Source organism: Aotus nancymaae, unplaced genomic scaffold (genome assembly GCF_030222135.1).
Source record: "Aotus nancymaae isolate 86718 unplaced genomic scaffold, 86718_ANA_hifiasm-v0.15.2.pri h1tg000067l, whole genome shotgun sequence".
Lineage (NCBI taxonomy): Eukaryota > Metazoa > Chordata > Mammalia > Primates > Aotidae > Aotus > Aotus nancymaae.
The window spans coordinates 33,038,922-33,063,344 of NW_026988482.1; the positions used below are offsets into that span (position 1 = coordinate 33,038,922).

The following is a 24,423-nucleotide window of genomic DNA, read 5'->3' on the forward strand; positions in this document are numbered from 1 at the left end:
GTGTCTGGTGATCCCTGAGTGTCTGATCACAGCTAAGAGTAAGACATTAACTAGCTGATTACAAACCTGTGGCTATGCTTGCTAATGTGGGGTTCACTATGGAGTGAATTGGGTAGACCATTGGGAGACTCTGATGCCAGTGTCTTTAGCTCCTTCTCCTTGGGTTGGTCAGATTCTCCAGAGAAGAATCATCTTATCATCTTCTTGCAGGGTACTAGTCTGGCTGGCAGTTTCTTAGGAACCAGTGGGAAAAAAGGTCTGGGGAGGGAGGTGTCAGCATTTGGCCTATAAAGACCCCTGTCTTCTGAAGGTTAGTCTTATTATCAACTATGCCTGATGCTCCCTAGTCCACAGACCCTCCGTTTACCCTTCTGCCAGGGCAGAGTCAAGGAAAGTCTTAAAATTATTCACAATGGCCAGGTGTGGTAGCTTATGCATGTAATCCCAGAACTTTGGGAGGCTGAGGTAGGAGGATCCCTTGAGCTCAGGAGTTTAGGACCAGTCTGGACAACATAGGGAGACCCCATCTTTAAAAACAAAAACAAAGCTCCTAAATAAATACTCACAGATGAGGAGGGGACCTGGGGATTCAGCTCCTTCTGAAATAGACTTTTAACCCCTCCTGTCATTCTTACCCTCACCCCCACTGCCAGAGGTACACAGTGCTGCTAGTTCCTGGGGTTCTTTGGTGTAACTTGTCTGCTAAATCACTAGTCTGCCAAGTATGTCCATCTATTCTCCAGCTTTCATGTTTTCTCTCCTGTTCTCTTTCTCTTTGTGGGTGTGTGCCTTTTAAAAAATTTCAGTCCATTCACTGATGTTTCAGTAGGGTTTCAGGAAAGAACAAAAGTGAATGCGTATGTTTAATCTGCTATCTTTACCTGGAAGTCTCCCAACTGAGGTTTTAGGACCACTTAAACAACTAAAAACTGTTTGGGTCAGTTAACATTACAGAGAGCTGGTTCTTGGCATCCTTAGAATACTATGCCACCCTTCATTTTTCATCTCAGAAATCTTAGGGAGATAGTGACTAATCAAGGCAGGGAACTGTGACCCCGAATAATGATATGCATAGAATCTGTTATGTACCTAATTACCCTGCAGTAGTAAGGTTACTTAGGAACCATCATGTAAGTAAATCCATTTCTGGGTTTGATGCATGAGTAAGTTGGCAGTTTGCATCAGGGCTGTCTATCTTGTCTTGAATTGTAAGTTTCTGGAGCCAAGGCAAGCACTTAGAAATGCTGTTTGCAAATTAAAAAAACATGCTTATAGGGTATTAAGGTGATCTTTTGCATCATCATTGTTAACCAGAGCTCGAACATTATTTTCATGTACTTTTAAATACCGAGGGTTTCAGAAAGATAGACACCCTTGGGCTTGAACTGTGCAGTACTTAATTATGCTCTTAATAGTTTTCACCACTGGATTCCTTGTATTAGGGAAAGTTTAATACCTGGGACATAATTGTATCAAATGTATTTTTTGACAGTTTTTGATGCTTTAACTGAACAAACTTTTTTTTTTTGAGATGGAGTCTCACTCTTGTCACCAAGACTGGAGTGCAGTGGTGCAGTCTCGGCTCACTGCAACCTCTGCTTCCTGGGTTAAAGTGATTCTCCTGCCTCAGCCTCCCAAGTAGCTGGGATTACAGGTGCCTGCAACCACACCTGGCTAATTTTTGTATTTTTAGTAGAGACGGGGTTTCAACCATCTTGGCCAGGCTGGTCTCAAACTCTTGACCTCAGATGATTCACCTGCCTTGGCCTCCCAAAATGTTGGGATTACAGGTGTGAGCCACCGTGCCTAGCCTGAACAAACATTTTTTTAACCACCAGCTATGTGTCACATGCTATGAGTAGTCATAAAGGGCATGTAACACATTGCATATTGTTAGAAATAAAAGGAATTTGGTCTAGTTTTTAAAAAACCTGTCTTAAAAATCTTATTTTTAAAATTACAAATCTTATTTTCTTTATATATATGTGTGTGTGTTTGTGTGTATATGTATATATTTAAATTTTAGAGATGGTGTCTCACTGTGGTACCCAAGCTAGTCTTGAACTCTTTGCCTCAAGTGATCCTCCCACCTTGGCCTCCCAAAGTGCTGGGGTTACAGGTGTGAGCCACTGCTCCCAGCCTCTTTTTTCTTTTTATTAGTCTTGTTTATATGAGAATTATTGGAAATTCTAGGAGTCAACCCTCACCCCATGCAATAGGCATCATATTTTCTGCCTAGTGAGGTCTCAAGAAGGTTATATTCTCAAGTTAGTCCATTTTTTTAATCTTACAGACACTGGTAAATAATTTGCAATGTTTTCTTTTCTTTCCTTTTTTTTTTGAGACTTTGTTGCTCAGGCTGGAGTGCAGTGGTGGGATCATAGCTCACTACAACCTCAACCTCCTGGGATCAATCAATCCTCCTACCTCAGCCTCCCGAGTAGCTGAGACTACAGGTGTGTGCCACAATGCTCGATTCATTTTTTTGTAGAGATGGAGTTTCTCCATGTTGCTCAGGCTTTTTATTTTTCTTTATTGTTTTTATTTCTATTTTTTCTAGAACCCTGATCAGGTTGGGCTTTGGTTTTGAGATGTTTTTACAGCAATCATTTAGATTATAGAATAACAGTGTGAAGGCACTGCATTAGTATTTCATGACCCTACATAGCACTGCATTCATGCTGCATTTAAAAACTTTGTGTTATTATTTTACAAATCAATATATGAATTACAGAGTTTTTAAAAAATTTCATCTTGAAGCTGAGGGAGGATAAGGTAAGTTTACTAATTTTGGTAAGAATTTGCTTAAGCACATTCAACAAAAAGACAAGGATGTGTTTGAAGTAAGTAAGACCTCAACCTTAATTTTAACATACAGGTTAAGAGTGCATGCTCAGGGGCCAGACCTGAAATTGTAACCGGCTCCTCCTCTGGCTGATTGTGTGACACTGGGCAACTTAACTCCCATCAGCCTGAATTTCCTTTCCAATAAAATGAGGAGATTAATAGTACTCATTTCAAAGGGCTATAAGGATTAAATGAGATGTATGTAAGTTAAAGAGCACTTATGAGGGACAGGGCCTGTCACATAAGTGCTCTTTAAGGGTTAACTATGGCTGGGAGTGATGGTTCACACCTGAATCCCAGCACTTTGGGAGGCTGAGGCAGGTGGATCACTTGAGGTCAGGAGTTTAAGACCAGCCTGGCCACCATGGTGAAACCCCGCCTCTAAAAAAGAAAAACAAAAAAACCCAAAAGAACCCTGCCTGTAATCCCAGCTACTCGGGAGGCTGAGGCAGGAGAATCACTTGAACCAGGAGGCAGAGGTTGCAGTGAGCTGAGATCATACTACTGCACTTCAGCCCGGACAACAGGGCAAGACCCTGTCTCAAAAAAAAAAAAAAAAAAAAGGCTAGCCATGATTGAGACTATTATCATTAGCACATTAGCACATATCATTCATATGTAGCATGCTTTGTGTTATTCATTTTCCTTAGATACTGTTCCTATTTCCTTGACAATGTTGAAGAGTTCAATTGAGGTAGCTAATTTATTCTTAAGTATTTTTATTATTTATCACTTTTCCCATTGTTTCTTTCATTAATTCATAATGCTTTATGTTGGTGTAATGATAATAGGGTGTAAACCTCTCCATGGCTGTTGCTGCTCTGCCCATTAGCAAGGGTTTGGAGTTGGTAGTGACCTGTGAACAAGGGTGTAGGGTTATTCTCTGAAGGCCAACATGGTTTGAAGCCTCAGCCACTCACCGGATCAGGCAGAGCAGGTCCAGGTAGGCTGTTCTTGCCATGTCCACTTGGGCACCAGACAGGAAGGAATCATGGAGAAAGTCACCCGAGTTAGTCAAGATTCCATGTATGGCATGGAGGTCACAGAGACGCTTGAGCACCTGCTGAATCGCTGGTTCATTTTCTAGTTTCTCCAGAGCTTCTGCAAAACCCTTCACAGTGACATAGTAGCAGTGTGCCTACAAACACACAAAGAGACGTTCTCCTGATTTCTGATTTTCTACTCTAGAAGTCATCCTGTAAGCTTGGCCAGATGGCTGGAATAAACTTGAGGCAGGCATGTGCTTCCCAGCAGGCTGATGAGCCGCTGCCTTTTTTCCTAGCTCACTCCGGGTCTGATCGAGCCTTTTTGATGGCATGTATATGTTCGTGTGTGTGTGTGTTGGGGGGCTGGTGGACTTTGAAACATGGCTCTTGTTTTCTTCATTTTGCTTGGAGCAGTTTCAAGTAGGTTGGAAAGTGGAGAGAAAGAATACAGGCGTATTGGAGGCTGGCCTGGGGAAGGTGGAGGACAGCACCACTGTTCTTAAGAAAATAGGTATTTTAAACCCAGTGCAGTGGCTCACACCTGTAATCTCAGCACTTTGGGAGGCCAAGGTGGGTGGATCACCTGAGGTCAGGAGTTCAAGATGAGCCTGACCAACATGGTGAAACCCTGTCTCTACTAAAAATACAAAAATTAGCCCAGCATGGTGGTGCATGCCTATAATCCCAGCTACTTGGGAGGCTGAGGCAGGAGAGTCATTTGAACCCAGGAGGCGGAGGTTGCAGTGAACCAAAATTGGGTCATTGCACTTCAGCTTGGGAAACAAGAGTGAAACTCCATCTCAAAAAAAACAATAGCTATTTGTTGTCTGCCATGTTCAAGTCAGTGATGTATGTATGTGCACACGTGTGTGCACTGTGGGGTGAGAAAATAAGAGTTCAAGATGTATATGAAATTTATTCCAGCTAGAGTATAAACTTCTTAAGGTAAGCAGTGCTGTTATTTAGCGCATATGTAATGGTCTGGGTGTGTCAGTTGTTAAGATAATACTTTAATACCAGTTGGCAAGTGTCCACTGCCATCGACCCTGTGAGAGCTCCTTCTGCCAGATGGACTCCTTCCCGAAGACCCCCTCCTTCTCTCCACAGCCCAGCAACTAAAGGATTAATGCTTGACCCAGCAGAAGGCCTTCAGGACCTTGCTTCCCCTAGGCCTGAAGTCCAGTTGATCGGTTGGTGCCTTGTCCTATGGGTTGTTAATATTTTGAATAGTCCCCATCTCGTCAAGACAAGCACATGTAATTATTTTGTCAGGTAGGATATATGAGCTCCTCAAGGGAGAGCGAGGAAGAGAGGGAGTGTAAAGCAGTGCTTCTCAATTTTACTTTTCATTTTTGAGATGGAATCTCACTCTGTCACCCAGGCTGAATTACAGTGTTGTGATCTCGGCTCACTGCAACCTCTGCCCCGCTGGGCTCAAGCAATTCTCCCATCTCAGCCTCCCAAGTAGTTGGGGCCACAGGCACATACCACCATGCCAGGCTATATTTTTTTTGTATTTTTAGTAGAGACAAGGGTCTTGCCATGTTGCCCACACTGGTCTTGGACTCCTGAGCTCAAGTGATCCTCCTTCCTTGGCTTCCCAAAGTGCTGGGATTACAGGCGTGAGCCTCTGGGCCCAGCCAGCTTCTCAGTTGTTTGTGTGCATATAGATCACCTGGGGATCTTGTCAAAATGCAGATTCCAAGGCAGGGGCTAAGACTGTACATTTCTTTTTTTTGAGACGGAGTTTCGTTCTTGTTGTCCGGGCTGGAATGCAATGGTGCGATCTTGGCTCACTGCAACCTCCGCCTCCTGAGTTCAAATGATTCTCCTGTCTCAGCCTCCTGAGTGGCTGGGATGACAGGCATCTACCACCACACCCTGATAATTTTGTATTTTTTACTAGAGAGGGGTTTCTCCATGTTGGTCAGGCTGGTCTTGAACTCCTGACCTCAGGTGATCTGCCCGCCTCAGCCTCCCAAACTGCTGGGATTACAAGCATGAGCCACCGCGCCTGGCCTAAGACTGTGCATTTCTAATGAGGTCTCCTGTGATGCCCGTACTGCTGTAGTGATTTTCAGTGGCAAGACTTAGAGTGTTTTGGGGGGTTCGGCTGGATACTGTGGCTCACACCTGTAATCCCAGCACTTTGGGAAGCTGAGGTGGGTGGATCACTTGAGGTCAGGAATTCAAGACCAGCCTGGCCAACATGGCGAAACCCTGCCTCTACAAAAATACAAAAATTAGCCAGGTGTGTTGGTGCATACCTGTAATTCTGGCTACTTGGGAGGCTGAGGCACAAGAATCGCTTGTGCCTGGGAGGTAGAGGTTGCAGTGAGTTGAGATGGTGCCACTGCACTCCAGCCTGGGTGACAGAGTGAGACCCTGTCTTAAAAAAAAGAGCATCTTGGGGTTTCAAAGGAGTTCACCCAAGGGGACATGAATTGGGGGAAAGGTCATTCCAGGCAGGGGGAACATTTTGTGCAAAAGGCTGTACTTTCAGGAAGCTGCAGGCAATTTAATGAGGCTGAAGTGTGGGGGTATAATGAGGTGATGATGGGGAACTATGGAGGTTAGGGTGGACCCATACCTGGGGCCCAGGTCAGTGAAGGGGCTGTGAATGATAGAGTCTGGATTTGTTCTGTGGGACCGGGAGTCTTCAGCAGGACAGTGACCCGATTTGTTTTCTCACTTGGAAAGAACCTGTGTTTCCTAGGGGGCTCTCACACAGGTGCTGACAACTCCACTTTGCCATGCAGACATGGTGTGCTGACAGCCTGCTGAGCTTGCAGCATTTGGCTGTGGGAGGTGAGCAGATGTGCTACGTTGCCTCTGCTGGCTCCATTAGCCTTTGCTGCTCAGACTGGGTTCAGCTTGGCAGAACTGCAGACTCACGCTCCTTTTCCTGTCCTAACCCGAGAGCCTCATCCTCAAATGCTCAAGGCTCTGAGTTGAGGGGTGGAGTGATGGAGAGCTGCCCAAGGGTCTGGGCCTCCGCCTTAAAAAGCAGGATGAGGATCAGAGACAGAGGTGACCTCTACGCTTTGGGGAAGAGCTGAGCCAAACCTTGGCCCCATGCTCTGAGCACAGTGAACATTATTTACATTGTGTGTGTTGGTTTAAATCTTGCCTCCTGTCTAATTTGGGTGTAGGGGTGTGATATATAGCACTTACATGCTAGCTGCCTCTCTTAAATTTTACATGTATTAACTCATTTAATCATCATCAGAATCCTACAAAGTAAGTACTGTTATTAGTTCCATCTTGCAGACAAAGAGACAGAGGCTCTGAGAGATTAAGTTTTTTGCCCAAGGTGATGGCTAGAAAGCGGTGGCAGTGAGATCCACACCAGGGCTGTATTCCTAACCCTGTGTGGCCAAAGCCACAGGAGAGCGGCTGGATTATAATGAGGCCAGCATTTGTTCCGGTCGTCCTGGGGACTGACATCTCTTCTGGTCAGTCTGAATTATAGGATCAGAGCCTGTCAGAGTCTAAAGGGCTCTTCCATGCCCCTTTGTTTACAGACAGGGAAGTTAAAGCCCAGAGAAGGAAGGGGTGCTTGAGGTCACACAGAGCTGGGACCAGAATTTAGCCTGTGGCTCCCCCTTGTCTACTTTTCTGTCAATATCATCCCCCCTTCCCCCAAGTTGCGGTTATCTCTACCTGCACATTTATGGTTTCCAGATGGGGCCCAGTTGGGTGCTGAAGCTTTCTGTAGACTAGATAACCCCACAAAGCACAGAGTACAGAAAGCCCTATCCATTATGACCTTGGAGAATTAGCTGGGGCACCACCTCTCCAGGAAACTGTCAGGGATGTGTTCTTCCCCCGCAGGCTGGCTGGCTGCCACCCTCCGTCCCCCCTGAGTTTGTTGCTCACCTCCGTCACTCATCACACCCTTGGTGGTGTGGGAAGGGAAAGCAACTGGACTCAGCCATTTCCTACCTCTGGGACCTAACTCCTGAGTTCTCTTTCCTCACCCTTGACGTGGAGATGATGTCAGTCTCCCTCCCAGGTTGTGTGGATTAAATGAAGTAACCCTGGCAAGCAGCATCTGGTCCATTTGAAGGCAGGCCATACGTTTCACGGAAAATGGATGAGTTGATAATGGGAGACTGTGGTTCCTGTTTTGGTGATCCAGTGAAGGCACAAAGCCTTGGCTAACCCTCTGTGTTGACAGGACAGTTAGCACAGCAGGGGATGCCCTTGCTGTGCGCTGAGCAGAACTGAGGACTGCAGTTAATACCGGCACCTGCGGTGTGGTGGAGGTGGTGGTTCACGTGGTGATGCTCACGCCCAGCCTGCCCCACCAGCCCTGTCCCATGAGGGCGTCTGCAGCCCTTCAGGGCTCTCCTGTTCCAAGGCTGCCATTTTCTGGGTCTGAGGCCTGAGGTCTTTAGTTTTCCAGTTATTGGCAGGGCCAGAGTCCCAGGTGCCTAAGCTAGAACTCGGGAGCTGTTCTTCCCTGTTTCCCACCCCAGCACTCTGAGGGCCGTCCCTGCCTTCTTTCGCCTGAGCATCTCTGATCTACCCACTTGTCTCCAGGCTCTCTGCCATGCTCATGGTCCGGACCACCCTCAGTCCTGGCCCAGACTTGTTCCCTTCTAACTGGCCTCTAGCCTCCCATCCATTCCTCCCCCTGCAGCCTGCGTGATTCTTCTAGAATGAAACTGATTACCCCACCTCCAAACAAACTCAGCACAGGCATTGCAATGAAAACAAACCCCCAACTTTTCACAGTAGTACAAAAGGTCAGAGGAGGCCTTGCCTGCCTCTCCTCCCCCTGTCTCAGACCCCCTCCTTAGGTCCTCCTTGGGAGATTTGCACTTCCTCCCAAGCACGCCAGGCTGCTTCTTGCTGCCTCCTTTGGCACACGCAGCTCCCTTTGCCTGGAAACTCTTCTCTCCGAAGCTGCTGCCCCACCGTTTGGCTAATTTCAGCTTATCCTTGAAGTCTTAGCCTATATGCCACTTTCTGACTCCTCCAGGTGGGCAGAAGGGTAGCTGCTCTGGGATTCCACAGCAGTCTGTATTTCCCTGCCATGGTGCTTCCTTGATTGTAGCTGTGTATGGGCAGTGGCTTCACTGTTGAGCACCCAGCTCAGTGCCTAGTGCAGAGTGGGTGCTCAAATATTTGCCGACTGACTGTGAATTATGCACAAACACAAAACAGAGTGGAAATTGAATCAGATATCCAAGGATTGCCTGTGGGGCTAAGGGGAGACTTGACCTGCTTTTCTATCTGGGAGGAAATATTTGAACAACCTGAAGCAAATCCAATAACACTGCCTCATTACCTTTTCCCGTAAGAGCTGCCAGCAAGATTGCTTTGGAGTTAAGTCCTTTAATTAAAATACCCTGGACTAAAGCCTTAGAAGTGAAATGAGGGCAGCCGCTGGCAGAGCAGAGTTTGGGAATAATGGCAGAACCTGGATTTTCCCAGCAGGGTAGCCTGCCTGGGAAACAAAAACGGATCCCTTTTAGCTTCAGCTGGCGGGAGCTCACCTTAGCAGCCTGGAGGTGTATGACAGTGGTCTGGTTCCAGGCCTCGTGCTGGTCAGCTCCGGATTGCGTCAGGGTCTGTAAATGGTGCACTGAGTCCTTTATCAGCCTGAAGGACAAAGAAAAAAAGGTTCAGCTTCCTGACTGAGTGGAAAAGACAACTGATGGGCTTCCTGTGGTTCCTCAGAAGTAGAAATAATGCCTATTTATTGACCACTTGTGTGCCATCAAGCTAAATGATTGATATTCACTATCTCTTTAACTCTTTTAAGGGCAGGTACCCCCCAGTTTGTAGTGGGGAAAACTGAGTCCCAGAGAGGTTAACTAATTTGTCTAGGGTCACACAGCTAATAAGGAGCAGAGCCAGGATTTTGACTTGTTCTTTTTTCTTTTTTTTTTTTTCTGAGTCAGAGTCTCACTCTGTCCCCCAGGCTGGAGTGCAGTGGTGGAATCTCGGCTTACTGCAACCTCTGTCTCCCGGGCTTAAGTAATTCTCCTGCCTCAGCCCCCTGAGTAGCTAGGATTACAGGTGCGCGCCACCATGCCCAGCTAATTTTTGTATTTTTAGTAGAGATAGGGTTTCACCATGTTGACCAGCTGGCCTCGAACTCCTGATCTCGTGATCTGCCTGCCTCAGCCTCCCAAAGTGCTGGGATTACAGGCGTGAGCCATCGTGCCGGCCTTGACTTAATCACCATGTTATAAAGCTTCAGAGCCATAGGCCAGGAGCTGTACCCTATTTCTAATGCAGATTCCAGCCTGACACCAGTATGTTCAGGCTTTTCTGTTGACTGACATCCTATGGCCTGAGCAAGGAGAATGGTTTTTCTGTAAAGGCCAGAGGGGCCTGTCGGTCACCTAGCCTGTTGTAGGTTCTACCCAAGGAACCTAAAAACAAAAACAGAAAACCAACCTTTGTCCTGCAAACCACTAAATTGGTCATTTGCCATTTTACTAACCTTTAATCCCTCTTATTTTTTCATTCCCTGCCCGTCCATCCATGACCCTTGGAATTTGTGTGTAAAGCAAACTGTTTATTAAGCAATGTTTTTTGCTTTGCCAGGGAATAGATAAGCAGAGGTCACATTGAGTTTCAAGCAAGGAGAACTATCATGACACTTTAATTACCTTGAGCAGCCTTATAGTCCCCTCCTCAAATCTCCCAATTGAAATGTTAGCTTGGTGAGGTCTGGGGTGTTTATTGGACCTATTTACTGATAGGTCCCTAATGCCTAGAACAGTGCATGCCATGTTATAGGCAGTTAATAAATATTTTTGGAATAAATAAATGAATGTTCCAAGTTGCTTGTGATCTTGAAATAACTATTAACCATCCTTGGGACCACAGGCTGGGCTATAAGGCCTCTGATTATATACTGAAAATATGTTTTTCCAGTTTGTTTTTGGTGTTTCATTTTTTTTTAATTAAATTTTTTTTTGTATTTTTAGTAGAAGTGGGGTTTCACCATGTTGCCCAAGCTGGTCTCAGACTCCTGAGCTCAAGCAATCCACCCGCCTTGACCTCCCAAAGTCCTGGAATTATGAGTGTAAGCCACCAGGCCCAGCCTGTTTTTGGTGTTTTAATTTGGGGCAGGGTTCAAAAGGTTTTCTTTTTAGGTAGTTAAATCTCTCCAGCTTTTCCATGGTGGTGTCGGTATTTGGTCAGGATCTCTTTTTATTTCCTGCCCCTGGCATATTTGGTCATTCCTAACAAACACATAGTAGGTAGTGAAGAATATTTGTTGAATGACAGAATGGATGGGTCCTTGGTTTTGTCCATGTTCCCTGGAGCCTCCTAGACCCTGGAAATAAATGAATTCTATCCCGTGGTGTAGTCATATTTTCAAAAATTATTTTTAGATTGTGGGATATTTCAAACATATGAGTATTGCTTTATTGGTATTTGCATATCAATACATTTGTAGTATTTACATATGGGTACATTTATTGTATTGCATATCACCATAGGACCCTAGAGATTTAAAAGATATCTCACTGGCCAGAGGTGTGATGTCCTTCTACTACTGTGACCAGGATGGGGAAGTAATGGGGGTCCATGGCTGATGGGGGGGACTTCTCCTCTCTCTGCGCATGGTGGCAGGAACTAAGAGGACCGGGGAGGCTAGGCACAGGGTGGTTTTTAGAACTGAATCCACGAATATCCAACCAACCAATCCCAAAGGCCCTAGTGTGGCATGGAGCCTGTCCCCAGGAGGGATGGCTGATTTCTCAGCACTGGCTTACCTTGCTGCCACGTGTGCCCAGGCCGTGGTGTAGAGCTCCGGGCAGAGGAAGTCGGCTGCCCTCTGGGCTGGACACCTGGCCAGGACAGGTGCGGTGAGATAGGCGACAGATGGAGGGAGAGATCTCTGTGGCGCGGAGCCAGGGGACATCTGAGTCTGCAGGTAGTTCTTCACCAGAAACCTGGGGGGTGGAAGGGGAGGCAGGGAGAGGGGAGAGACTCTGTGGGACAGCCCAGCACCCCTCACTCCCAGAGACAGGCACGCTCATGCCGGGTCCCAGCCTTCCCGTGGGAGAGCCCCATCACCCGGCCTCCGCCTGGTCTCCTGCCTGAGGGTTTCCCCTTGGGTCCTCCTGCCTCGAGGCCCTCAGTGAGGCACACCCCAGGACCTGTGGAGCTGGGCCTGACACTCTCAGATCCTGAACATAAACCCTTCTGTGATCTGAGCAAACAGAATTTTCCATCAGAACATTGCGATTTGGGGATTTATAATGACTTGTACAGTGACTGGGTAGAAATTAAAGTTTCTTAGCTGAAAAAAGAAGGATAGAGGCAAGAATGCTAACAGGAATAAGAGGATTATAGGTGACTCTCAGCTGCTGCTTTAGGCTAATCCAGTGGTTACGGGTCCTGGGCTCAGACAGCCCTGGATTCCCATGCAGCCCTGCCGAGACCTGTGTGATGCTGCAGAAGTAGCTCCACTTCCCAAGGCTCAGCTTCTCCAGTTCTAGGTGGGGAGGACAGTTCTCATCTGATGGGGGGTTATGAAGCGGAATGAGATGATATTTGTAGCGTGCTTGGCACAGTGCAGGGCCCAGAGTACATAATATGTGCTATTATATTCCTTTTGTAATTTGGAAAAAAACCAAGGGATGTTATATGTTTTTAAAAATCCAATAAATGTATTTCATATTTGCCAGTGAACTTCTTTCTCCTTGCATACGGAAGCATTTACCCTGTTTGGTCACCTGAGAACAGGTGAGCATGAGGTTCTGTCGGCCTCAAGGTCCCACAGACCTAAAAGGGATCAAAAGAAGCTACCTGTGTGGAGGAGGCTGACTTGGCAGTTGCTTCCTGCCTCTGGGGTTGGAGCCTCTGTGTGCAGGCTCTGCACCAAGCCTGCGCGATGCTGCAGTGAGCAAGGTGGGGGTAGTCCCTGCCCTCGGGGAGCTCTTAGTCTAGTTGGAGAGCAGAGCTAAAAAGGCAAACAAAAAAATGAGATGATGATAGACTGTGAAACTGCTCCAAAGGAAACAGGGCCATGTTGGGAGGAAAGGGAGCAAATGCAAAGGCCTTCTGGACAGAAAGAAGTGTGTGGCTGGCAGAAGTGAGCTGAGGTGGCCCGGCGCAGTGGCTCACGCCTGTAATCCCAGCACTTTGGGAGGCCGAGGCAGGCAGATCACAAGGTCAAGAGATCGAGACCATCCTGGCCAACATGGTGAAACCCCATCTCTTCTAAAAATACAAAAATTAGCCAGGCATGGTGGTATGTGCCTGTAATCCCAGCTACTCGGGAGGCTGAGGCAGGAGAATCACTTGAACCCAGGGAGTGGAGGTTGCAGTGAGCTGAGATTGTGCCACTGCACCCCAGACTGGGAGACAGAGTGAGACTCCAACTAAAAAAAAAAAAAAGGAAAAAAGAAGTGAGCAGAGGTAGGAGGTGGTGAGAGCAGGATGGACAGGGAGGCAGGGTTCAGGTCTCACGGTCCTTGCAGGCCATAGCATAGAATGTGGCATTTTCCTACAAGCACTGGGAAGCCGTTGAATTTCAAACCAGAGAAAGATGTGATCTTCCCTAGGCTCTGAAAAGATCCCTGTGGGTCCCTGTGGAGAAGCGGAGAAGGGCAGAAGCAAGAGACGAGGGAGGAGTCTGAGGCTGTGGTGAATGTGAGAGAGGATGGTGTCCTAGAAATGGGTAGCTTGGTCATATTGGGGGAATTAGACAGCTCCCAAATGGTGCTTCCCAAAGCCTGCTCCCTTTATGGGCATCAGATAGAACCCTCCACCCAGCAGTAGCTTGGTGGGTCCCCAAGGGCTTGGGCAAAGGCCTGGTAAGTCTGGATCTTACCTGGCCACCTGCAGGTAGAGCACTGTGTTCTCACCCTCATAGGTGCAAGAGGCAGACACTTTGGTGACCAGTGATGGCAGGCCACTCAGCTTGGAGTAGCCGTGTCCGCCACAGGCCCTGCGGCACATCTCAGCCCCCTGGGTGCAGAAGTCTGACATCATGGCTTTCATGCCCGTGCTCAGTGCATGGAGCTGTGAGAACATAGAGGGGTTGGGCAGTGTAAAGGGACCTTCACCATGGGAGCCAACCCTGTGCACCACTTACAGAACATCTACTGCATGCCCAGCTCAGCTCTGAAGCAAGAAGTGTTTCCTCTGCTCACAACTTTATGAATGAGAAGGTGGGGACTCAGGTTATATGACTCACCCAGAGGCACACAATTAGGCAATGTAGCTGTAGGGGCATAAGAGCAAAGGAGCTGGGCACAGTGGCTCACATCTGTAATCCCAGCACTTTGGGAGGCTGAGGCGGGTGGATCACGAGGTCGGGAGTTTGAGACCATCCTGGCCAACGTGGTGAAACTCCATCTCTACTAAAAATACAAAAATTAGTGGGGTGTGGTGGTATGTGTCTGTAATCCCAGCTACTTGGGAGGCTGAGGCAGGAGAATAGCTTGAACCTGGGAGTGCAGGGGTGCAGAGGTTGCAGTGAGCCAAGATTGTGCCACTGCACTCAGGCAAGACTCTGTCTCAAAAAAAAAAAAAAAAAAAAAAAAGAAGAGCAAAGGAAAACCTGGCCTGGCCAGTGTCTCCAGGATTGGGAAGAGGGTGCTGCCTGGAGTGAGCCCACAAGCCACCAGGAGTTATGAATTTTGCTGGAATGGGTTTTAGAAAGCTGGCCTGTGAGGATGGGTGTCCACGGTCAGCCCATTTATGGGTGGTAGGAGGGTGATAGGGTCTGAAATTCTTACGTAGAAATCCTAGCCCTCAAGGCAATGGTATTAGGGGGTGGGGCCTTCAGGAGGTGATTAGGTCAAGAGGGTGGAGCCTTCATGAATGGGATCAGTGCCCTCATGAAAGAGGCCACTTCTACCATATGAGGTCATAGCAAAAAGCCATCCATGAACCAAGAAGCAGGCCCTCACCTGACACCAAATGCGCTAGAGCCTCAACCTTGGACTTCCCAGCCTCCAGAATTGTGAGAAATAATTTTTTTTTTTTTAGACAGTCTCACTCTGTTGCTCAGGCTGGACTGGAGTGCAGTGGAACAGTCATAGCTCGCTGCATCCTCGAACTCCTGGGCTCAAGGAATCCTCCCACTGCAGCCTCCTAAGTAGTATTTGGGACTGCAGGTGTGTGCCACCACACCTGACTAATTTTTCAATTTTTTTGTGTGGAGATTGGTTCTCACCATCTTGCTGAGGCTGGTCTCAAGCAATCGCCCTGCCCTGGCCTCCTAAAGTGCTGAGATTACAGGTGTGAGCCACCATGCCTGGCCAGTTTCTGTTGTTTATAAACCACTGCTTTATGGTATTTTGTTACAGCAGCCCAACAGAGACAGAGGCTGGCAGGCAGCAGCCTGGTTTGAGATTTTGGTTCTTGAAGCCCCTACCTATCTTTGGAACTTTCAAGTCCTTGGGAGGAACGTTGTTTCCCTTGATCTCTGTGCCTCAATTGCAGTTGGAAGGGTTAACAGTGCTTATAGAGTGTGCTGCCTGGACAGACCGAATCTAACTGCCTATGTAAGGCCACAATGCTTTACCGGAGACCTGTGAACCAGATGTATTTAGGAATCAGAGTAACTTTCGAATTGTAGACAGGCAACTGGTGTTTAAGGTATATTATATATAATAGCCCCAGTGGGGTTTGGGGTAGCCTTAGTGATTAAACACATTAATAATTTGACTGCAAAATGTATTCACACTTAGACGGATTAATCAGGTCAGTTCAGGTCCAACTATGCCACCAAATGAGTTCCAAACAACTGTTTATCTGGGCTTTTTGGGTTTCAAATACACATCAGGGGTTGTGGACCTGTGTTCTCTATACTAGGTGTGAGTGTTTCCTCTTAGCATGCTTGTGGCTCTCTGGGGGCCAGTTGTGGGTAAATTTATTTATCAGGGTACTGTTCAGCCAGACGCCCTGGGATGCTAGAAGCTGGGAGAGGTGGGGGTGGGGAGTGCCCATGGGGATGGGGTTATGGCTGCTCCCCAGTGGGTGGAACAGTCTTAGCTGCTCCCCCTCGCCCCGCCAGCACGTGCCCCTCTGCAGACAGCAGGTACCTCAGGCAGGATGCTGAAGTCTCTGTTCAGAATGGCACTGTAGGAGTGCTGGAAGAACTCCAAGAGGCTGACCGCCAGGAAATGGAAGGCATAACTGATGGCCAGCTGAGGAAAGAGTTTCTGTTGCTGCGTCTGGTAGTCCAGGACCTTCGCCTCTTGGTCACTGAGGGGAAAAGAAGAGGAAGATTTACATCGCTACGTGCTGTATCCACCTTTCCCTATCTCTAACACCATAAAAGCCTTAAAAACAGACGGTTCCTTAGAACTCATTGCAAAACTTGACCTGAACTGACATGAGTCTATGGATGATCCTTTAAGAATCCCATCTAACGTGAACATCCACATATTTCACTGCAGAAATATTGACACGTTTGCTGGTGGTAATGCCCCTTGTTAAGGGAGGCTTACAGAATTCCGGCAACTACAAGGTATTATCCTAAAACCTGAAAAGTTCTGAATTCCAGCACATCCGGTCCCAAGATTTCAGGTGAAGAGCTGTGGCCCTGCACCCCTGACGATCTGAACCTGTGACCTTCCACTGCCCGTGTGCACTTGCCGTGTGCTGAGGACTATGTCAAACCTAAACAGTAACTCTTAGGTGTAAACTCGGGTCTGATGGAACCCCAAGGAAAGGAAAACCTGGTCTGGCCAGCGTCTCCAGGATTGGGAAGAGGGTGGGAGTGTGTCTGCCTTATCCACTGCCATGTCCTCAGTGCCCGAGACTGTGTCCAGCACTTAGGAGCTTGCAGTAACGGGATTGAAAGAGCATGTGATTACAAGAGGCCTCCTCTCTGGGCAGCAGCTGCTCACCTGATGCATCCTTCTTATAACCTCCCTGGGGACACTTCTGCAGCCCAGATAAATGGGCCATGGGCAGGACAGCAGCCACAGCCCCTTCTTCCCAGTGGCCCCATCCTCCAGAGAACACTCCCAGCCTGGATTCTGAAGCCCAGGCCAACCGAGGACGCTGTGGGCTTGCCAGAGGAAAGGACCCTGGGCTGAGGGCCTAGTGCACGTTACTGCATTTCACCCTCCACATCCCCCTGGAAGGACGCTTCTGACCGCCCCTTTCGTAGTTGAGGAAGTTGAGAGATGAAGTGAAGTGGCCGAGCTGAGTGTGCACAGAGGGTTCGGCCCTTGCTGTTCTGTGCTGTGGGGTGGAGGGAGTGGTAGCAACACAACCAATTGCAACAAAAGGGATCCAGACGTAGACATACCACAGTCAGATGCTGACAGCACAGCCAGGCAGAACGAGTTCAGCCACACACAGTCGATATGACATTGGGTTTTGCTAGGCTTGGCCTGACAGAATCAACTCAGCCAGCCAGAGTCTGACGCAGCCAGCAACTGGCTGGCCCAGACCCACCCAGCCCATCATAGCCACACAGCACACAGCTGGACTCAGACAGACACGGAGTCAGACAGACCTGGTACTACAGGACCAAAGACACAGTCACATAGAGCCCGAGGGGGCCAGGCACTGGGGACACAGGTTAGGCCGGTTGGTCAGTCCTGATAGAGGGAGCCAGAGAGGCTCCTCTGACATGGCCAGATGGGACCAGGCCTGTGCAGATTTTGTGTGTGTGTGTGTGTGTGTGTGTTGGTGGGGGCAGTGCCTGCCTCCAGCACTCTGGCTCTGGCAGAAGGGTGGGGTCGGGGAAGGCACTGTGGGACTGAGAGGCGATATGTCTGCGGTGGTCAGCCGCTGGGCACCCCTTGCCTGGGCCGGAGCTGGGATTGGCGGCGGATGACGGAGTAGCGCATGGCGATGACACAGGCCTTCTGCAGTAGAGGGAGGACCTCGCCCAGCAGCAGCTCCACCCGCACCACCACCATGGGAAGGTAGTTGCTCTGTGCTGTTCCGAGTTTGACGTAGGTGCCATCTGGCAAGACCTGTTGGAACAAGGACAGGCACAGGGTCTGAGCCCAGGCTCCCCAGGATTCCCCCCACTTCCCAGAGCTGTGGGGCTCCACACATGGAGGGCGTCTCACCCTCAACCCGCTCATGTGGAGTTGGAATGTTCAAATACCAGGCCACTTCCCCAGGTGCCCTGGTTCACAGCGCCTCTCCTGGGACACCCTGACCTCCCCACAATCCATAACTAAAAGGGTGATGGCTGGCAGAATTGGGACCTTCAGAACTCCTGCTGGCACTCTGGCTGGTGTGTATTCAGGCCTCACTGTGGGTAAATATGCAGATCACCTCAGCTCCGTCCTCTCCTGGGGCTGCCACCCAATGCCGTGATTGCTCCGTTGGCCCATGTGATGAGCATTTCTGCATGAGAAGTCTGAGGCTCTGTGGCCAAGATCATACTGCTCCTGAGCTGGGGTTTCACCCCAGTCTGTGGGATGTCAGAGCCTCTCTTGGGGGAGGGGGTTATGTGGCCCAAACTCAGCTCTATGGAGGACCTAGACCCAGCCTGGACAAAGCACAGGTCCCCTCTCCAGGAAGTACAAATCCCTGGCCTTCCCAGGCCCCTAACCTGTGCAAAGCGACTCAGCATGTTCTCCCTGGGGACCCGCACACGGTTCAGCTGCAGAAAGCCATTGTCCGTTTGATCAAAGTCCATCTTGGGCCCAATGTCCCCAACGATGATTCCTTGAAGGAGATGGAGATGAAGACACCTATCAGTTGAGGGAGTGCTTGCTATGTGCCAGGTATCACATACACATTCCAGCTCACAGTAGCCTGTGACACTGGGGTTATTGTACCCATTTTGCAGGCGAACAAGCTGAGGTCAGACAGATGCTGAATCAGATGCTCGAGGTCACCTAGCCAGTTAGCACCAAGTCTGTCCAACTGGACCCCTCCCTGCCTAAGGGAGACATGTCCCAGCTTCTCCTGTGGCCCTCTGGGGCCCCAGTCCAGGGAGGCCACACGGGGTCGCCTCCTGGCAGGAGTCCTTGAGGGAGCACTATGGGCTTACCTGGCAGCGGGGTGTGGTCCTTGAGACTCCGGATGGGCACAATAAAAGCGTGCATGCCCCGCCGGGCTCCTGAGCAGATCAGCTGGGCCTGGACCAGGGCGTGGGTGGCTGACCGTCCTACTGAGGGCAGAAAGAGGAGAGGCCCATCACAGGAATACCTATGCGTTGCTTTTCCCACCCAGCTTCCTGGGGCTGGGGTTTTGGACGGGTACCTCTGGGGCCCTGAAAAGTCAGTGATCACAGACAGGGGAAATTGCCCCCAAAGAACCAAGCAAACCTAGCAGCAACTTAGCAAAGGCACTGTGAAATGATCCACCTTTTTTTTTTGCCCCCCACCCCCCAACTATTAATGAATTGCTCTCATCAACTTTACAATAGTGAATATGGATAATTATCATTTATCAAAATCCAGGTGGCACTAGACCCTGTGATAGATGCTTTCCAGTTCTTGCAGGGGAGGGATGATGATGAGTCCCATTTTCCAGATAAGGAAACAGGCTCAGAGAGTAGAGTGACACACTGAAGTTCACTGGCCTGGAGGGGCAGAGCTGATTCATCTGTACCCTGGTCTGTCTGATCTTAAAGGCTGGTTTCTTTTGTCTTCATTTTTTGACAGTGGTCATTCATTTTCTATCTTGTTTTCTCTCATTTCTCTCTCTCTCTTGTTTTTTTTTTTTTTTTTTTTTGAGACAGTCTCATTCGGTGGCCCAGGCTGGAGTGCAGTGGTGTGATCTTGGCTCACGGCAACCTCTGCCTTCCAGGTTCAACCAATTCTCATGCCTCAGCCTCCTAAGTAGCTGGGATTACAGGTGTGCGCCATCATGCCTGGCTGATTTTTATAATTTTAGTAAAGACAGGGTTTCACCTTGTTGGCCAGGCTGGTCTCAAACTCCTGACCTCAAGTGATCCACCTGCGTCAGCCTCTCAAAATGCTGGGATTACAGGCGTGAGCCACCACTTCTGGCTCGTGTCTCTCTCTTATGTTTCTGGTCTCTGCCTGTCTCCCTCTCTCTGTGTCTTTCATCTCTGTTACTCTCCTGTTTTAGTTGGACTCCTCCTATTTGTTTTACTTTTTTCCACACAAGGTATGGGTTCCCAGGTGCCACAGATGTGTCTTCAGAAGTAAATTCTCAAGTTTGAAGAAGGAGAGAACCCCTTCTTGGGGCTTGGTAAATCACCGAGCCTCAGGGACGCTTGATGTGGCCGCCACCTGGTGGCCACGATGGGAGGTACGGCGTTGGTGGCCTGACTGGTGGTGGTGGTGGGCGTGAGCCTTCCTGGATGTCTGTGTGTGTGTGTGTGTGTGTGTATGTGTGAGTGTGAGGCCTTGTCTCTCATTTGTCGATTGCCTCCTCTACTTCAAAGTTCTTTTGGGACTTTCCAGCCACTCACTAATGAAATGATTAATATCCCACCAATTTTACAGAGTAAGAACATGAGGCTCAGGGAGGTGAACTGACTTGCCCAAGGTCAGCAGCTTAGAACAGAAAATCAATCTGAGGGTTGTTGGACCTCAAAGCCAGTGCTATTCTACCCTCAACATTGCTCTACTTGGGGAGAGATAAGGAAGGGAGGGTGGATGGATACTCACAATCTCCAGGCCACCATTTGGTGGCAGTCAGTGTGGGGCTGTGTATCACAAACTCCTGGGTGGCTGCGTCATAGGTGGCTTCAGTCTCCAGGCCCCGAAGGTATGTCCCTTAGGATCAAGGAGGGGTGTTAGACATTGGCCCGAGGTGAGGTTCTTACCTGGGAAGCTGCTTGTAGGTGGGCCTGAGCTCTTAGGCATCAGCAAAGTATGGAGTGGGGCTCAGCTCCCAGCTGTACTTACAGACAGTTCTCCCCTTTCATCTGCGGGTTGTGTGACAGACACAGAGTCCCCTCTAGCCAGTCTATGACAAGGGATGGTTGCTGATGTTTCCGGAAGGAATGACTTGCCCCACAGACAGCTCATACAATATGTGCAAATTAGAAGGCGGCACCCCTTCCTCAAGCCCCTTGACTGCCATCTGCTGGAATGTTTTCATAGGAAACATATGTCCCTCAGAGCATACGAACCTATGGCTACTGAGATGTGAATGGGCCCTCTGGAGTTTTGCAGTGCACAACCTACACACCACATGCAGCAGCCCTGGCTCACCATGTCCCAACTCGGTCTGAGCATATGTTCCGATGATCTGAATGTTTTTGCAGAGTGGCTCCCATTTGGCAATCTGCTCCTCTGTGCCCAGACTCCTGAGGGCTTTCAGGAAGACTCTGTGTATATTTAAGGCCACGTCTCCAGAAAGGGCTCTGTTGGGGAGAGATGCTGTAGTTGAGTAGCCTATTGGAGACAGGGGCCCAGGTACACACTGCCTGAGCAGAGTAAAGGAGATAAGGGACACCTCCATCCTGGTTTCTTAGTAAGTCTTTCCTTTGTTGGGAAAAATGGCTCATGGGGCTGGGGGATTTCCAGGTGATCCCAGGTATATCCCTCTCTAGTGGAGCTGCCCCAGGAGTGAGTACCTGTAAGCATAGCCTAATTCACGACCATCTGCCAACCAACCCAGGCGCTGTGCTATCAATCGGATGTGGAATGCCCTCCGCATGGCAGCCTTATAACGCTCATTCTGGGTCATGAAATAATCGTCCTTACGGCTAAACTCTGGATAACTGTGGATGATGCTCTCTACAGAGGACAGAGAACAGAGGGCTTAGGGACCTGGGGTGAGGTTTCTGGCACCTTCAAATCTTCTCACCCACTTGCCTCATGGATCTGGAAAGTAAATCAGACGTTATTGTTATTTTACAGATGACAAAACTGAGGACCAGTGGTGGGAAAGTGAATTGTCCAAGGTTACAAAGCTATGCAGTGGCAGAATTTTAGGACCAGAATCCAGGTTTTCTGCCGCCCAGGACTCTTCTATCCCTCAGGTGGGCTCAGGCAATGTTGGCATGTAAAGATTGTCTTTACAGTTCAAAGGAATGAATCTCTAACAGTGGAATTTCAAGGGCAAAATTTGTTATTTGGAGGCAGGACTGCTAATGAAGGACTCTTACCAGAGAAGCCTGGGGCATAAAGCAGATGTCCCATTCCCCAGCTTCCCCTTACCAACTTTCCTCCGGAGCGCAGTGTTCTGGGCACCTCCATCAAGGATGTTGGTGAGCCGTTCCACATCAAAGGACTGTATATGCCTCTCGCTCTCTATGTCAGGGTGCATTTGTCTGCTCCAGGTATCCCCCAATGATACTCGGTGCACTGGGCTGCCCATCCTATCCTGGATCTGTCTGGTGACTGAGGAGAGACACTTCCGACCCGGCTGCTTCGAGGGTCTGCTCTGAGCTTGGGCAGTGCAAAAAACCTGTGTGTGAGAGGAACTGCCTAGGGCTGGGTGTCAGCCAGGGCTGGTTGGTAGAAGAAAGACATCCCTAAGTACTTGAATGCCACTCCGCTTCCACACTCGCCCTGTGGACGCTGGCTGTGGAACAGGCACTGTGTGCAGGGTAGGCATGGTATGCAGTCATTGCTTGGTACCTGTTTGTTCAACACTTGTTAGCCAAGATTGGACAGGGCCTGACCCCAAAGACTGGGCTCTATCCACTGCAATTTGTGTTACCTGCATTGCCTTGGGCAGTCTTCACAAAGAGTCAGTGAAGGTTACACCTGAAGAAAACAATCCTGGAGAGGCTGAGTGGCCCCTAGCCACGCAGCTGGAGACGGCCAGGATTTGGATGGGGTCTCACCACAAAGCACACGCTTTGTCCACACTGCAGCTCCACTGCGGAGAATGACTGGGAGCACCTTGGTATCGTTCAGCTGCTTGTAAGTTCTAGGATAATTCAGCCCCGTTTCTATGAGCCCTGCAGGTGTTTTGTGGAACTGAGGGTGGAAGCCTGCTCCCTGCTTGTGAATGTTCCCCTAAAACCCCTGTGTCTTTCATAGCCAGGGCAGGCCCTGCCTCCTTCACAACAAAAGCTTGGCCTCTGAGAAGCCCCCATTCCTCCACAGTGAGGCAACCGCGAGGTGCAGTCCCTCCTACCTCGCAGGTCTCTTGAGTCTATCTGCTCTTGCTGTCTCCTTGGCTAGCACCCAGGCCACTGTCATCTCTTACTTGGCCTCAGTGTCCCTCTTGTCTGTTCTCCCAGCTGCCAGGTGAAGTCTTGCAAATCACATTGTTTTCCTCTCCGGCTTGGAGTCTGCTCCTCGGGGCCGCCGTTTGTGGAATGGAGTCCTTGCTGTGTCTACCCGCCTCCCACTCCGCTCGCCTCTCTCCTGTGGCAACTCACCGCCCTCATCGCGGGCCTCTACTCTCTTCCTACCCTTTGCCCCTGCTGCTCCCTCTCGGCAAGGTCCAGCTCCATGGCCCCTGGGTGTTCTTAGCGTTAGGAACAAGTTCTTATTTACTTACATGTTGCTCCTACAAGGCCTAGGAGGCCAGCTCTGCGCTTCCTAGCTTGCAGCAGGCGTTCTGTGCATCTTTCCCGCAGGCTGCCATGCTTTTCATCCCCTTCCTTCCTCACCTCAACCTGACAGATGCACTACTGTTATTACCATTTTATGGAGAGGACGTGGGCCTTGGAAAGGGAGGAGACTTTATAAGATCATGCAGCCACATGTAGCAAGTGAGATTCATACGCAGGCTTTCAAACCAATACCCCTAGCAGGCTGTGGGGGTGCTGGCAAGGAGCCCCCATCCTCTGCCCCCGGGAGTCCAGTGCGGCTCTTCTCTTCCCGCCTTACCTCTCCTTGCTCCGCTGCCCCTGCCTCCTTGCTGTTCTGAATGCCCCAGGCCTCCCTGCCACTGCCAGCTTTTGCTGGGGCTGCTCCCCCTGCCCAGAGCCCCGTTTCTTCAAATCTCTATGGCTCTTTGCATTGAGCCTCATTTAACCTGAAAGAGGCCACCCTCTTTAAAACCCCAAGCCCCCACCCGCAGCGTTCCCTGTCCTCACTCCGCTCTCCTTTTTCTCTTTTCAGTTACCCCCTTCTGACATTCGAGGTCATCTACTTATTTCACATGTTCTTGTTTACTTCCGTCTTCCCGCTACTAACACGGAAACTGCAAGAGGGCCGTGATCTTTGTCACTGTCACGCTGTAACCCTGACACTTAGTGCAGGGCCTGGTTTGCAGGAGGTGCCCAGTAAAGGAAGACTTGCCCAGGGTCCCTCGGAGCTGCGGACAAGGTCATCGCGAGGGCGCTGCGTCCTCGGGGCTCTCCCGGTCCGTCCCCGCCCCGCAGCCTGGCTCACCTGGCTCCCCTCTGTCCTGTGTCGGGTTGGCCTTTCCTCCTGACTGCAGGCCGCAGCCTCTGGCAGGCTTGCGGTCCTGCCCTTCTCTCCTCCCACAGAGGGGCTGGAACGCAGAAGCTGAGAGCCCTGTTTGGCCCGCGCTCCGCCTGTCTGGGCTTGCTGAGCTCGACTCTTTCCTCCCTCTCTTCCTGCATGGGTGTGACCTCCGCGCCAGGGGCTGGGGCTGCTCCGGAGGACTGCTGCGTGTGGAGCTCTTCCCTCTCAAAGCCAGGGATTCCTGTGTTACTACTTGTACCAAAAACTGTGTATACCCCAGCAGTGTTTCCAAAGTGATATCCCGGTCTTTGCTGATCTTTCATTGTGTGCCCTTTAGGGACTCAAGCTGTTAATATCACACGAGCTTA

The 24,423-nt window shown here is 49.6% G+C and overlaps 1 protein-coding gene across 9 annotated transcripts in view; it reads right to left on the reverse strand.

Annotated features, from left to right (window-relative positions):
- The window catches only part of ACOX2 (acyl-CoA oxidase 2), a 32,418-nt gene extending 8,245 nt beyond the window's left edge, over positions 1 to 24,173 (reverse strand). The window contains exons 1-13 of one of the 9 annotated variants that reach the window (XM_012462814.2): positions 24,020 to 24,173; positions 21,884 to 22,133; positions 21,298 to 21,460; positions 20,933 to 21,084; positions 20,384 to 20,491; positions 18,793 to 18,912; positions 18,349 to 18,464; positions 17,586 to 17,758; positions 15,866 to 16,028; positions 13,645 to 13,835; positions 11,579 to 11,758; positions 9,338 to 9,443; positions 3,768 to 3,985 (exon numbers count right to left, since the gene is read on the reverse strand). In XM_012462814.2, the coding sequence (XP_012318237.1) occupies positions 3,768 to 3,985; positions 9,338 to 9,443; positions 11,579 to 11,758; positions 13,645 to 13,835; positions 15,866 to 16,028; positions 17,586 to 17,758; positions 18,349 to 18,464; positions 18,793 to 18,912; positions 20,384 to 20,491; positions 20,933 to 21,084; positions 21,298 to 21,460; positions 21,884 to 22,043 (1,850 nt within the window). In that variant the 5' untranslated portion in view covers positions 22,044 to 22,133; positions 24,020 to 24,173. The other 8 variants (XM_021672384.2, XM_012462816.3, XM_021672383.2 and 5 more) reach the window with 8 other exon arrangements.
- Positions 24,174 to 24,423: the final 250 nt, after the last annotated feature.